At 46.4% G+C, this 15970-nt stretch overlaps 2 protein-coding genes across 5 annotated transcripts in view; one reads left to right on the forward strand and one right to left on the reverse strand.

The window, feature by feature from the left end:
- Nucleotides 1–10477, forward strand: part of LOC146198013 (uncharacterized) — a 55539-nt gene extending 45062 nt beyond the window's left edge. Inside the window, exon 6 of one of the 2 annotated variants that reach the window (XR_014704935.1) lies at nt 10356–10452. The gene's annotated coding sequence lies outside the window, so the exon portion shown is untranslated. Of the gene's footprint in view, nt 1–10355 lie in introns of both variants that reach the window. The other variant, XM_084593333.1, reaches the window with a different exon arrangement.
- The window catches only part of ninaC (STKc_myosinIII_N_like and MYSc_Myo21 domain-containing protein ninaC), a 145988-nt gene that overhangs the window by 40277 nt on the left and 89741 nt on the right, over nt 1–15970 (reverse strand). For all 3 annotated transcript variants that reach the window (XM_084593327.1, XM_084593325.1, XM_084593326.1), the window contains exons 9-10: nt 8422–8567; nt 907–972 (exon numbers count right to left, since the gene is read on the reverse strand). In XM_084593327.1, the coding sequence (XP_084449453.1) occupies nt 907–972; nt 8422–8567 (212 nt within the window). The remainder of the gene's footprint in view (nt 1–906; nt 973–8421; nt 8568–15970) is intronic.

A 15970-nucleotide genomic window follows, 5' to 3' on the forward strand; every position in this document is an offset into this window, starting at 1 on the left:
AGCTGTATATTCGGCTTTTTTGCGATGAGAGCGTCTGCTCGCCACAGCGACACTAGGTAACCACGGCCGAAAGACACCTGTTTGTGTCAAGCGTCACAGCTGAACGAGTGACGCCAGCTGGCGCACTTACGTCACCGAAGTTCAACTTGGCTGAGTTCAGCACGTTGCATAAGCAAAAAGAAAATACGTGTCCGGTTCTTACAAAGTGTATAATCTTCATCAGATTAAAAATAGAGCCACATGCGCAAAGGGTGTATGATAAAGCAATGTCAGACACTCGATCTTCAGCCAGTGTGAGTCGAGCTATGCGGACTAGAATAAGGGTTCACATTTTCATCCCACGATAATGTTCGATTTTATTTCTTTTCTTTATTCTCGTCCTTTCTTTTACTGACCTCACTTAAGCTGAGTGATTATGCCAAAACTCCAAGCTACATGTCCTGGTTGTTTGCAAAAGTACGATCATGCTACTTTCGTGACAAGGATTTCATTTCCTATTTTTTTTTTTTTTTTAACTATCAGCAACGTTTCAAACAAGCAGGACATCTTTCAGGTGTCAGTTATTCATTGCACATCAACGCTACGATTACAACTGTCAATGACTGTACACTAACAAACACAAGTCAACTGAGCTCCGGACTAGGAGGGGAGAATGACACTTTTCATACCCCCTGGACCTGGAGGTGTTAGCCTCAGGAATGACCCATATCTAAATGTGTTAAGTTTGGGGCCATTGTGGATGCCGAACTACACGCCTCAAAGTCAGATCCTCTGGCCTCGAAACGTTTGGCCAACCCTGTGCATCAAGTCGATCTGCGTATACCGCATTCGTGGTTCGTTATTTCTGTCACCGGTAATAAACGCGAACGAACATGCGAAGACACAGCTGTAAGGATGAGTACTCACACTGAGAGGAAATCGTTGAAGTCATCGGACCACTCGGCCGGGTTCTTCAGCTTGGGCGGCGGGTTCCTGCGTGGTCGCACAGGCGTCAGCTCGGTTTAGCCGTGCAGCAACGGCGAGCGACTCCGACGCGCACATCACGAGCACTACACTGCACACCGAGGCGGCACGGGCGAACCCATTACTCGCAACGCCTGCTTCCTCAGCGGCGCCGCCGCCACCGTTTCTCAGGGCGAGGAGGGAGAAGAGCAGATGCGACCGCGTACGCAGCGTGGTCCAGCCCATCCTCCCTCGCTTATTTACTTCGCGCTTCTTTTCTCTCCCTCGGAGCATCATCACCTGCCACAAGCTCCTGCGTTTGCTCCATCCTCTGTCTCTCTCCTTTCTTCTCTCAGTGCCCTCACCCCTCGGGTCACGTTCTATGCTGGCTGCTTGCTCTTAGATTCTGCTCTTATTGCCTGCTCTCATTGTCTTCGTTTTCTTTCTTGTTGTTGCTTTTTTTTTTTTTCTATGGTTGCCTCGTTCTCAGTTTCACACCACGTCTTACGCGAGGATTATTACTACCGTTACGATTCACCCATTGTCCCTCTGAGTCCATTAGGCTGCGATTCAAGGACTTTCTTCTTGGGCACAGCCGCCGCACTGGCCTAGCTAGCACTTCGTGCTCTTTCGCGGTCGCCCTTCTCTTTTCGTTTCTTTTGGCCGCCACGATCATTTTCTTCCAGCCTCAGCCGCGGTTTCAAGGTCTCCAAAGGTGCTCGCGATGATGGAGAAGTGAACCGAGGCCAGTGGGGCTCAATTTTCAGTCCCGGCGCCGGCTGTGTCTGCGGTGAGACTAACTGCCAATGTTGAAGCGCAGCAGTGCTAAGATGGTATTTAAAGCGTCATTTCTTCTTGTTCTACTTTTTTTTTTTCGGAACACATTGAAACTATGCTACGAGCCATCAGTCTGACATGCCGAGGAAGAGAGGCCAGCATGCATTTCATCATCAGCAGCAGCACCACGATTACCTCCAAATGTACCCTGGCAAGCCCCCTACGGCTGTCTTCGCTTGCAATTTTATTCTGTTAGTCTAAGCGGTTATGAGCTCTCCGCATGGCGTGACTTGCCCACTGTCCCTTCTTGATCTCATCGAGGGCGTCATTAATTCGCGCTCTTTCCCTGACCCGCTCTTGTCACGCCTACCATTCTCCTTTACATGGCTCACTGTATTCTCCTCAATTTAATTCCCAGTCTTACCGTTACCATCTACGCTGCTGCTGCACATGTGAATATTATGACAAGGTACAGCTATTATACCAGGTGATCTAGGAAAGCATTGCACTATTATTTAATATCAGTTTTTCTGGTATAAAGAAGGCGTCTGCCATATAGTAACACCAGTGTTGGCAGGCATTAATAAACTGATAAATCATGTAAACCGCAGTAAGCTGGTTAACTTGTTTCTTATGACTATCGTTTTTAATACCACAGTTCATAGGTTGGTTGATACCGCAAATTCGTAGCTGGCCTGTTGTTATCGCCATGTTATTTTTTGGAATTTTGGAAACGTGGCAGCTTTTTATCGGTGCTCCAAGTGGGAGAGTCGAAGTATGCTGAGTCACATCGCCGTTGGTAATGGCGTTTGCGAAATTCCGAATACTGATATTGCTATTACTAACGGCCAGCTAGCTACCGTACTTCTATTTAAGGTGGCTTGCCTGGCTTCTTACGACCGCCAACACTGATATTACTGTGCCGAGGATACGTGAAAGCCTATGTTCAAATGTTAGTGAAGGGCTTCCTTGAAACACCTCGTGTACTTTCATCCTGAACGATAATGGTGAAACTGCCTGCCAGATGCACTCCACCAGTTATTCCCCGAGCTATATATATGTACGCGGTACACGCTTTCATAGGGTGCTGAAACGGTAAACTAACTGGACACACTAGCTGAAGCACAGCGCCTGCTGCCAAGTCTATTCGTACACAGCTGCTGTCAGCAAATCTGCAGGCTTCCGTTATGCACTGTGGCTAAGAGAATACTTCGTTTGCGATGGCCACTCGTTCTCCAGTGCCTCTGCAGTCTTTATAGTCAAAGATACGCTACCTAAAACCTATAAACGCTGGAATAATTCTGGTGCGCTACGATGCCTGGTTTGCTTGGCTCACGCTGTCAAGCAGACGCGATTGGCCGTTTCTGATGATTTGCAACACTCGCAAGGTGTTTTACGCGCACGCTTTCGCGCACGAAGAGAAAACCCATGTTGCTCAGGCAAGGAAGAAGTTTCTTACAGCGCCAACCAGTCGTCAGCCATTGACGCCCACGTGCTTTTTTTTTTTTTGCCATTTCTATTGACTTTTCCTGCCATTGGAGGCAGAACGAGCAGCTGTCCCTGTTTAACTAGCATCCTCCCGGTCCTTCCTTGTCTGCAGCTGGCTGTGCTGCTCACGCGAGCAACGCCTGGCCCGAAGGACGGATGCACCTCAGCAGTAATGTCGACCTCTGTCATTCTTTCTTTTTTTTTATTATTTTATTTAGTCTGCCTTATGCAGTCGCAGTAGAAGAGGAGAATGTAGAGAATGGCAATATTGCATCCGTGCCTATGAGGCGGTTGTTATGTTTTATATATATATATATATATATATATATATATATATATATATATATATATATATATATATAAAGTAAGCTTGAGGAGCGATGCGAACAGGAGACAAGCTTAATAATAGATATCTATTATACGATGATAGGGGCTCGTGCTAGAAAAAATTGGTCACCTTCTTTGCGCAACGCATCACAACCTCTAATGTATCGCATAGTTTTATCTGTAAGAAAGATGGCGTTGATGAGAAGCAAGATTACAGGCCGCTCCGATTACTCTCCCGCATTGCCTACGAGTAGAAGGTATTCACGAAAGTAATCGCTAACAGAATCGCGACAATTTTAGATTTCATTTCACTAAAGGGCCAGATTGGCTTCCGCAAAGGATACCCTAAAATAGGCTGTGTACGCAATGTTTATCATATGATTGGGAAATGCGCAGAATATATCAAGCCTTCATAATTTATACGAGAAAGCATTTGATGCAGCCGAAACTTCAGCAGTCTTGCAGGCATATATGGAGCCAGGGCGTAGAAGAAGCGCGTACATAAAGTACCACCAGCGATACATTAGTTGCTAGCAAGTTTTTCTTCTCTTGCTAGCCTCAACTTAGAGTAAAGTACTGCTCACCGCGTGTTTACGGGAGGCGTTCAAAGGCCTAGATTGGGAAGAGTTGGGGATACAAGTTAATGGAGATTACCTATACTAACCTGCGATTCGCTGATGACAATGCCTTGCTGTCCAGTGTTGAACAGTATCGGTTGGAAACGGTAGTGTACAATGGGCACCGAAGCGTTAATTGTAAGTGGTAAAAGAATGGTGAGGAATTTGTAAGTGGCAAGGGCAGGTAGCAGTGTCCGCAGATCCGGGCCACGAGAGTCAGATACGATAAGAAGAACCGACTGGAGTACATTTGATAGGCACGCACTCTCGGATCATGAGTGACTGACGGTATATCAGCATTCTTCAAAAGGAAAGTATATATAGCTGCTGTGTGTTACTATGGAACTTAAATTGAGGAAGGTCCAACGGTCTATGCAAAGGGAGAACGATAGGTGTAACTTTAAGATTCCGGATGTCAGTACAGTTGGTAAGAAGAGGAAACGCGAGTTAATGACACTCTACTCGAAACCCAAGGAAAAAAATGGGCAGACCATATGAGGCAAAATAGCCGGTGGTCTCTAGGGGTGACAGACTGGATTCCAAGGGAAGGAAAGCGCTGCAGGGGGCGGCAGAAAGTTAGGTGGGCGGATGAGGTCAGGAAGTCTGCGGGGATCAAGAAGATGCAATGGTCATTTCGTTGGATATGGCAGAGACATCTGTCCTGCAACAGGCGAAGGTTGACTGGTAGTGATTATTATTTCTATTTCTGCACGTACCTGTCTTACACTAGCAAGAATAGTAGTCACCACATGCACATCCGGGAATGGTAACAAATGCAGCACGCCTGAGGGCGCATGATGTTCTCTAAACCGGCCCCCGAGCCTAATGATTTCATACAGAATGCACCGCGCGCAACGAAATGGGGTCACACTTTCCGTAACGTTAACTCGTACTAAGAACACTGTGGTGCAGGCGATGAGTGAGGGAATTTTCTCGCTTGCCCGTCGAAAGTGCAGCAAAGACACGTGTGCTGTTCTTCTCCTCCATTCCTTCTCTTATTCTTCTCCTCTAGGCGATAACTAATGTAATTTGTATCTTTCGTGCGCGCGCTGCCACCACAGAGTTGTACACTCGCAAACGCTCACGCGGGTGTCACGCATGCCTTCCGCGCCACGGACGAGACGCAGTGCGCCGTGGTCCTGCATCCCCGACTCGCCGTAAAACAAACGGAGCGGAGGCGAGAACAGACGCGGCAGTGACCACTTTCCGCTCTGTTAGCGGGCGGCGATGGTTGGAGGTATACGGATCTGGAAGCAGATCGGCCACCGGCGTCGTTCCCCTGCTGCACACGCCGGCGCGCGCGTTTTTTTCCTCCACGCCGTCAGACCCGGATAACCGCGCATAAAGCAAAACAAAGAAGTACCGCACACGGAATCATCAGTTCGAAACGGATTCGCGATTTCATCGTGCCCCCTTTAGGTCACCGTGACTTTACGTAAACGCAGCCTTCAACGCGCAGTAGGAATGTGGCAAGTCATTTTAATACGGTTCACGCCGTTCCGCTAACACCGCTTAGTGTATCTTTTGCTGCGGCCTGATAACTGAGCTCTTTGCGTTTTTAGGTCTTCCCTGTGTCCGCATTTACCATCATCTCTTTTTTTTTCTTTTTTTTTTTGTGTAGTTACTCACCCTTAAATCGTCTTTTTCTCCTGTGTTTCTTTTTGAAGTTGCTCATCCTTAAATCTTATTTGTACTGACGGGATCGAGCCCTCCATATGACAATATATATATATGGGCTCCAGAAACAGAAGCACCGTCTCAATAAAATGCGTCAGTATTCTGGTCAGTTAAGCTACGAGCGTTCTCTTGCAGTTTTCGTTTTCTGCAGAGATCTCTCGTGGCATTATTTTTTTTCTCTGTCTTCTTTATCCCTTAAAAGAAGAAATGAGGACTGGGAGGGGCAATATATTGCGCTCTATTCCCTGAAATTTTTCCCGTCTTCGCCTTTGTAGCTGCTGCAGGTGCTTCTCGTGCGGTAACTTTTCATCCGAGTATGTATTCGAGCTTACTGCCAGAACTTCCATATTTGCGTCATAATTCGTAGTGCTATTACGAAACATCTTCACTATTCATCGCGAAAATTTACGGAAGAAATTGCGCCCGGTGCAGAAAATGAAACTTAAGTTACCGCTGTCGCTGGAAACACTCGTTGGGAGCTTGATTCCGGCACAGTAAAGTGTGATTTGTCAGTATAATATTAGCGGTAACGACGTAAAACCAAGCGCGTAAAATTGAGGGGTATGAAGGAGGTTGGGGGGGCGCTTAAGCTTTGTCTTTATGGGTACGACGCGACAGCGTCAATTGCCCCCGTTTGCTGGCTTCCTTGATGGTCGACGTTGGCGTCAGTTCACTTTGCTACTGGTTTAATCAGCAATCATTTACTTTGTGACTCTGAATTATCCCACGCATACTCATTAGCGCACAGTCACAACAGGAAAGACCAACGGACATAGATATAAACCTCCACTGTAACCAAGCCGCGTACGAATGGCTGCGTGGCCAAGGGGAAGTGCCTCAGACTCGGTATCTCACGGTTCCGTAAGGCTGGATTTCGATTTCACCCTCCCATCTCAAAAGCGAAGCCCTAGTTGGCAGCGCCTGCTGACTCGGCCATGTTATGTGGCCTCATGACGTCAGGTGAACCGCCGACTAGTCGGTCACAAGTGCTAACTACTGCCTTGCGAAGCCATGCCAATGAGTTTTCTCCCCAACGCCGACGTCGGATTTTTTTTTTTTTTTTTTTTTTTTTGGGGGGGGGGGGGGGGGGGGTTACAGAGAGAGGGAGAAAGGAAGGGGTCTTCAAAGCTATTACGTTAAACAGGCTGTGCCCTCATTCTCATTAACTTCGCAGCATTTTTTCTGGCACCTTCGCACCCTTTAAAGCTCACTGCATATTACCCAATGGTTTAATGTGCTTAGAGGAGATACGCTGATCCTGGCATAACAGCATTTTTGGGAGAATTACATTTCGGCGTTTAGTTTAGGCAGTCCAAATAAAAATTTCCGCGACTTCCTACGCTCACTGCAAGTTCCGCCCTTCGTGCAGGGGATTCTCGCGTGTCCAGGAAGCAAGGTATTAAGCAATACCCAGGTACATGCGGATAGATCCTGGGAAAGAATTTTAGAACGAAATTTTTTCGCATACCTATAGTATAACTGCACCATATATCAGGAAATATATCCACAGATCCTCCTGCGGCGGACTTGTGGGTTTTTGCTATTTATTAAAAAAAAGAATCGCCCTCATTGCATGGTTTTCCACGGTGGTTTGAATTGCTCTTTGTAAAACAATATGTTGCTACTCATAGGAAGCATACAACGTTCCTATCGGATGTTTATAAATGTATCTTACAATATTCGACAGAAGCCTTAGAATTGCTTTTAAAAGCTCAGTCTGTTAATTTTCAATGGGCTTACTACTCGGTGAGAGGCAGTTTCAACGATATTTTTTGTTACGCATGGGAAGCATATACCATTCTCATGAATGCCTTCATAACAGTGGCTTACAATATCCCACAGCTGCCTCGCAATCAAAAGGCATATCAGAAACCTGAACTTTAATTCACGACTTCCTAATTAAATATCGGGGTTAAAATGCAATTGCAAAAAGATTGTTAGGCTGTCAAGGTCCGGTGTGCACACACTGGAAAGGCTTGGGTGTAAACCATTTTGCGAAGTGAGTAAAATAATATTGATGCCTGCAGGTTTCATACCACAGCGTTGGCGCAGCCGGTCAACGACACAAAGCACATGCCTCGTAAAGCGCTGTGCCTTGCCGTCCTCCTGTCCGTGACGATTGAATATCTATGTAATGCACGTAATATCGCAAGGATACTGATAAACGAAAGAAAAGTGTGGTATAATGCCATTCCGGCAACACCTTAGGAGGCGATGTCGAAAGAAATGCCAATTATTCATTGCCGCTGTGCTAGGCTTTGTTGGCAGAACGACCCTTAGTAAGAGCAAATACATATACTGCAAGTATGTCAGGTCATACAGCCCTGCGTAGTTTCAAGGAGGATCAGTTAGCTTTTTTGTTGTTGTTGTTGTTGTTGCCACTTAGCATCATGTGAAGCATGAAACCTTGAACCCCTGACGAGGCTTAGAACGTGCCTAAATTTGCACGTAACTGGAAACCCGGAAGTTTCCTGCAATAACTCCGCGAGCTGCGGATCCCTTTGGTGCACGCAATGCGGCAAACTCGCATAGCAGATCCGCGCAGTCACGCGGTGTCTAAAATGCGCTGCGCAGGGCGAGTCACTCGTCTCACCTGGGTATCTGGAAGAGCGCCCTCATGGGGTGGATGTCCGCGAGTGGCGGCTCGCCCTCGGCCAGTTCGATGGCGGTGATGCCCAGGGACCAGACGTCGCAGCGGATGTCGTACGAGTAGTCCAGCTGCCGCTCGCACGCCACCACCTGGGGGAGACAGACAAATAATATGCGCGTGCATCCGTATGGGCAATCCAGCAAGCCCGTACTTAGCCGTCGTTCCGACGGTTCTTACTCCCTTCCCGTCAATTTGTTTACATTCATTCTTATCATTGTTCTAGAGTTGAAAAGCCGGAACACTCACGTGCAGCTTTCATGGACACCACTTTTGATTGTGAGGCGTTATTTGAACATTGGGCGTTACTGCTAGGTGGGAGTGGCCTAACATTTTAATGCGTTGCTAATCGCTGCTTTCGAAGTTTGTCCCGCACTTGCATAGAATAGCTAAGACTGCTATAGAAAACCAATGGGGAGTGTTTTGGTAACAAATAGCAGAAAAATGCAAGCGTCCCGAGTGATGGTTTATGGAGTTTAACGTCCCAAAGCGACTCAGGCTATGAGAGACGCCGTAGTGGAGGAATCCGGAAATTTCGACCACCTGGGGTTCTTTAACGTGCACTGACATCGCACAACACACGGGTGCCTTGCGTTTCGCCTCAATCGAAAAGCGGCCGTCGGGACCGGGATTTGAATCCACATCACTGAGTAGAGCAGTCGAGCGCTCTAGCCACTGCGCCACCGCGGCAGAGTCGTCCCGAGAGAGGATCTGCAAATATACTGATCATACTGCAATCTTGCGGTATGCGAGAACATTGTGATCATAAACAAGTTTCCACTGAAAAAAATTGAGCAGCACATTTAAACTCCGCCTTTAAGGATATATAACATTAATGGTTCCCGTTTTCTGATCCTTTTGAAGATCCTCGTTCGCGAACATGCGCTTCCTGCATCTTGCTTAATTTCTAATGCCTTAATTAGTTGGTTGGTTTGTGGAGTTTAACGTCCCAAAGCAACTCAGGCTATGAGAGACGCGAATTAGTGTCTGTGTTATTTCGCACATACTCATTAGCATGCCGTCAGTAAGCTATCCAATTATGTGAAAGACCACCCTATAATATAGATACCTGTAAAGCTTTAACCATACCATTTAACCAAGCCGTACGTACGTGCCATGCTTCGCATATTGCAGTATATCGTCTCATATTCCCGGCCCAAGATCCCTCCATCCGATATGAGAAGACTGAGTTGATAGTGACTGTCATGTCACGTGGTCTCATGACGTCACACAACGCGCTGACCAATCAGCACCCTGCCATGACAACTACCAGCTACCACCTGCCTGCCCGTGATTTTTCGTTCACAAAGTCGACGACGCCGGATTTTCTGGCAAACGGGGCGTTAATTGAGGCTATCGGTTTAAAAATGCGCTTGCACAAAAATTCTTGTTTATGCTTCTGGTGATCCTTGCCGCCTAAGCTTTTTCCTTTCTTCTTGCCTAACTTACTAAAAAAATACAGCTACCTTTACAGATACGAAAAGTTTGGCAAGACTGCATGACTTCTGTCTGTACCACACTCCTGTTCTTATCAATGTTCTGTCCAGCTTGGGCTAATGAGCTCAGCACAGAAAAGCAGTGCTGCGCGCTACGAGGCACGTTGCAGTGAAATAGTTCATTCCGAACACCTGCGGTTCTTGCAAGGGACACCGATGACAAACCACGTAGCTATTGTCTTCAGTGGAAAAATAAATTGTCTGGATCTATCTGGTCGCACTGATAGACGAGGCCAGGGAATTGAGGGTAATCTTTATCTCCTAGTAAAAAGTGGGCACGCTACTTATTTTTCACTGCCCTAATTAAGAAAGAAAATAAATAAAAGCAGTCCTTTATGCTCTTGTTTCTTTCGGTGACTATTTTCTTTGTTCATATTTGGCTAGATTGACGTTTGTCCGGCAGCAAGCGACGCATTTATCGCCGATAAAACTGGAATGAAGCATATTTCCACCAGTCGATTCAATCTCGTGACGTCTTTACCGGAAAGAATGGGCGGTCACCAGTGAGCAGTGAATGGCGGTGTGTCATCCACTCGGAGGCGCACCAAATAAATCGGTTTCCACGCAGGTGTTTTACTCGTAAAAGCTGCCGGGGATGGTGACACCCGTACCATGCCTGCTTACATTTTCTCGCTTACGAGTGTATTGACATATTTTTTAGGGTATTGGCATAATTGCGAGCACGCACCAAAAGAAAAAGGAAAAACCGATTATATGGGTACGATTCGACAGCGTTAACGGCTTCCGTCTGTGGCTCCCATTGCCGACCGTCATTCGCGTACATCTCGCCTAAATCAGTGCCTTAATCTCACACATACTCGTTACCGCACATCTTAAGGTAACACATTCGGGGAAAGGCCACACGATGTAAATATGAAGCCCCGCTTTAACCAAGCCGTACGAATTTCGTCTACGTGGCCTATATGAGTAGCTCATCTGACTCGCGGACCAAGGGGGTTCAATTCCTAGCTATCGCAAAGAAGAAGGCCGAGAATTGAAACCTTCCCAGTTGGTACATGCTACCGGTCGAAAGACGAAGGACAGAAAAGAGACGAGACACACAGTCGACGTGCGTCTCATCTCTTATCTGTCCTTCGTCTTTTGACCAGTATATTTATTCGAGAAGACCCAGACCGAACTGGCAGCACCTGCCAATTCACCATATCGTGTGGTCACGTGACGTCACACAACCCATCACTGTTCGTGCCATGTCGCCCGCCAACTGCTATACCTGCCAAAGGTATGCCAGTAATTTCCTGCTCGCAACGCCGAGGCCAACGCAGGATTTTCTTGAGAACTGAGCCTTCAACGCTAGGTCTTTAGAAAGTAACCGTCATTGCGAAAACAATTAGGGCTTCTTATTAATCGTTAATCATGCAAAGTACCAGAAAGAATGAATGATATAAAAGTGAAAATACTGCGGATTGAATGAAATCCGGAAAAAACCACTGACTGAGTGCCTGAATGTCCACAAACAACATCGCTTGTAGCGCTTCGTACTCAGTAAGTTCTGAGCTCACATTTTGAGATTGTTTTCCATGCAGTGGAGTTCGAATGGCAAACTTCACTGTTGGAAAATAAAGGAAGAATCGGTCTTAAACCACTAGGCTTACACACACACACACACAAAGAAAAACAACTCTGCGGACTCTAAAACATTCTGTAGGCGCTCGGGATGTTGTAATCCGAGTATACGTGGCGCGAACGCATCCAGACCTTGACACGTTCGTGAGTGAAAAACGTCTCGAGTGAATGAGACCATGAAGACCAAGCCTTTGAGATTCTCGACGGATTCCACTAGGCCAGTTGGAGAAGCCTGCCAGACAAACCTCCACGGGATATCAAATATCGGCCTCTTCGTCTCTACACGTTTTCTCTTTATCATCATCTAATCGCTCACTCACTAACGACATTCAGGAACGGCACTCATAAGCTTGCCCACTTTAGCATCCCCATGCACGCCTGGGTACTGGACTGTCATGCCAGTTGTAGGGTGAACTCATGCGTCCAATATATTCAATTGCAGAGGCTAAGGAGGCGACTCAAGCAGATGTCCTCGATAGAATGCGCGAGGCCCGCTAAAATCTATAGACCTTGAAGTGTCACATCAAGTTCATCTTGTGTCCATATCACAGTCGACTTGCTAAAAGCTACATCGTTTTTGATGACTGGCTTATTTGAGCGTTGGATGCCTGAATTTTGCACCAACTCGGTCTTCTTGTTGTGGACGATAGAGAGAAAGAAAAACTTTATTCGCTGGAGGTCAACTTTTCCACCAGCCGTATTTCCTACTGTATTCGCGAAGGTCTTCAAGCAGGGCCTTTGTGCGATGGAAGCGCGCCTGAACTCCAGTGTGTCCTCTCGCCGGTTAAAACAGCGCCACACAATCAAACTCACTAAGCGAGTCTTTAGAGTCTTCACACCACGAATAACAGAAGGTTTGAATCGCTCATAACGATTAAGAATCACTAAAGTAGACGAACTAGAAAGGATTGCGGATATGTCTTCGGGGGTTCACAAGTCCTGCGTTCGTCTCCTTTTAAAGAAGACGAATTCCACAGGCTCTAGGCTCATTGGCTCTTGCAGTTGAACCGGTACTTAGTCGGTTTAGCGGAATTATTGCCTCTTCGAAAAGTATGAGCGTTTAACTTTTGTTCTTTGCCTTCATTTTGTATTTCTCGTTTGTACATGTTTGTTTCGCCACTCCTGCTCGGACTCCAGAAGGAGTCTGCAATATTCTTAAATAAATAAATAATAAATAAATAAAAACTATATCATTGGACTACTGACTTGATCCACTGCAAGTGACTGTGTGCTTACGAATATACGTACCCAGTGCCTTCACGCCGTGTCACCCGGTCGTAATAACTAATAGGCCTGAAGCTAGCTAGATTTAGGAGGCTAACTGTCCTTTGAATGAGTAGCTTTCACAATGAAATAAAACTTAGCAGCGCCAGTGGTAAAACCCGTGCACTTCAAACTTATTGGAATCAAAAGCCCATGGCTATAAGCCACAGTCGCGTCAAGCATGTGCTAAAGCAATTACATCGCGTGTGTCGTCATGGCCAACAGCTTTAAACTTGTTGTGGATGTATGATTACGATCCTTCATCGCATCACGCAAACGGCACTTCCGAAATAGCTAAGCGTGACAAAACAATGGTGACAAGGTGAGACCAAGACCACGCCGATTATAAAAAGAATTGTGACTGCCAGACAAGTATATTAACTGTACTCTAGTAAACGAAAGGCAGGAGGTAATGTACAGCGTTATCGGCGGTAGCAAACTTCCCTTTTCCATGTCATCGAAGGATTTTTTTGCCATGTAGTAAGGTCTACCTGTTACAAATTATGATGGTAGCACGTATCAACGCCAGTCGCTGAGCATCGCTTCGTGACTAGCAATAATGATCGATCTGCTACTCAAACCTCTTTCGAGTATCAGCATGAAAGCGAAAGTGCGCTATTAATGCAAGTACAAGAAGTTCTTGGCGCCAACAACAAAGTTAAGACGCTCCCTATAAAAAAAAAATATAAATAATGAAACCATTGGAGATTTCTTATGAAGAATATGTTATTAATGATAAGTTCGTTATTGGAGCTCTTCCAATCAAATTAACATTACAGGACACACGAGTCACGGTTTTATTGAGGTCTGTTGAACTAGGCCTGCTGGGACACTTTAACACGCATATATAGAACTCTCGGTAGTCATGTTTTTACACTCTTGAAATTGTGGTCACTGCCGCTGCGGCCGGGGCACATAAAATCGTGTGGCCCTGCACCCACACATGACAGTCCCATATTAAATTTATCGCCGCTGACTGAGAAGAAAGCTCTTTTAAAACCTCATACCGCGAGTGCCTACAGGTGCATTATGAAAGCATCTCGCGTATGTACCGGTATCTCACGAAGTTTCCGAGTGTAAAAATACATCTTCGCGAAAGACACTGCAAACATGCATATAGGAAAAGGTCTCGATCCATGCAGCCACTTCCAGTCCTCAGACGTCTTGGTCAGAATGACGACATTGAGAGTCACATCAAAGCAAGCAGCCTAGACGTCGATATCATCTTGGTTCGAAAGATAATGAAGTTAAAAAGATAGATGCTCTTCAAAGAAGAAACGAGCTTTTTTGCAACGTCGAGAGGAGTAATTATTTGCGTTACTGCAAAGCAATGGTCTTTATTTTGTGGCTAGTGACCATCACATTTAGTGCGGACCGATCATCTTGAATGTTTATGCTGAATTTATTGTTAGAGCTTCTGGGACAAAACTCTGGATATAACACCTCTGGGCAGCTTGACTTTCACAGTTCTTGTGGATTCACTACCACAATTTGAAGACGGCGCATGCCGAAACGAAGAAAGCCAGTATGTTTTCACAAATAAATGATTCTTGAGCTAGGACTCTTCACCAGCAAATCAAGATGGCGTCGCCCCAAACACGTCTAACATTCATTCCGTCTTTATATACCGCACCTATGGATATGTGGAAACCTAGCATTGTGCCTAGCAAAGCCAGATATATATCTCTGGCAAGAAACTTCGCCTTGACGAACCGACCGGGTGGTATATAGAGTATGTTTTTCAGTTCCGCAGAATTCAGGACAGGTAATGCTGGCCACGTCCGGCTATCCGCTGAAGCCACACTCAGATCAGATCAGCCAGTATCTTCGAAGGCAACAGATGCCAACCATAAGCCCAGGAGCACTTTTCAAGGCGATCGCGCTGCCCACAAAACTTTTCCATCCAAATCGGAATAGATGTTCTTGGCCCATTTCAGTATCGAACGTCACGGCAAACGTGACCTGCGGAATAGAAGCAGAAATCCGTCCCAGTTGCAGTACAGCCGAAGTTGAAACAGTTTACGCCGAGAGCATCGTGCTTTGACATCGTGTCCGCGAAATTTTCATCGCGATGAGGGAACGACCATTACATCTGTACCTACATACTTAGTTATTCAGGACAGCAACACTAACCGTCACAAGACGACTGTCTACAATTCGCAAATTATAGCTACCTCACAAAGCGCTCCAGGAAGACTATCGCCAATACGAGTGCCATGATCATCAAAGCCGAGCAATAAAAATAGATGTCTTCCTTTTGTACATGACCTTCGTCTGTAGGACTGTGGTGGAACATACAACGCAGATGTCATATAATCTTATTATCGCAGTGTACACGGCGGCGCACGGGACTATGCTGCCGTTCGTCACCGAAGAAGTCATCATACTATACTCCGCCACGTACCTCCTGCATGCCGCAGATGCCCCACAGCTCGGCCGGTTGCGTATCGTAGGCCAGCAACGGACCGATGCCCGGTGCTACGACCTGCGATGACGCCACAAGGAGTACAAGCCTCGTAACCGAGTGTGGCAGTGAACATCTATGCGCCATCTAAGTATAATTGAAAAAAGCTCATGTGCTGTTAATTTGCTCCTCTTGAGATTGTTCGAAGTATAATTGAAAAATGCTCATGTGCTGTTAATTTGCTCCTCTTGAGATTGTTCGGGCGGCTGATAGAACCTCTCTTCACACGAGATCAATTAATACTGAGTCATCTTGCAAAAATAACTGTGTATGATTTTGGCGGCAGGTACCCTTTTCTAATACACCAAGCTGACACGGTCGAACTGACCGCGCAGCTTCTTTGTCTCGCACCGCTGCGCCGACTGTTGCGCCAACGACCACGCAATGGTTGCCACGCTTCGCCGCGGTGCCAACAGATGGCGTAGCGAACAGCCTGACTGTAGGGTGCCTCGATGTTCCTGTATTCGTTTACTCTTTACCTGCCGGTGTTGCCCGCCCTTCTAGGACAGGGGATCAACGTACGGATGGTACGGAGCTCCCGCGCTTCGTACAGATCTGCCGTTTACCGGCTTGCTCCAGTTATCGCATCTACTCAGTGTAAACAACGAAACATAATTATCTTCGCAGCCACTACTCTCCAAAATGTTAGTGTTTATATACTCCTTTGCGCTTTGAAGAAGCTGATGTG

The sequence above is a fragment of the Amblyomma maculatum genome, chromosome 2, assembly GCF_055883805.1.
Source record: "Amblyomma maculatum isolate TAMU_Amacu chromosome 2, ASM5588380v1, whole genome shotgun sequence".
Taxonomy (NCBI): Eukaryota; Metazoa; Arthropoda; class Arachnida; order Ixodida; family Ixodidae; genus Amblyomma; species Amblyomma maculatum.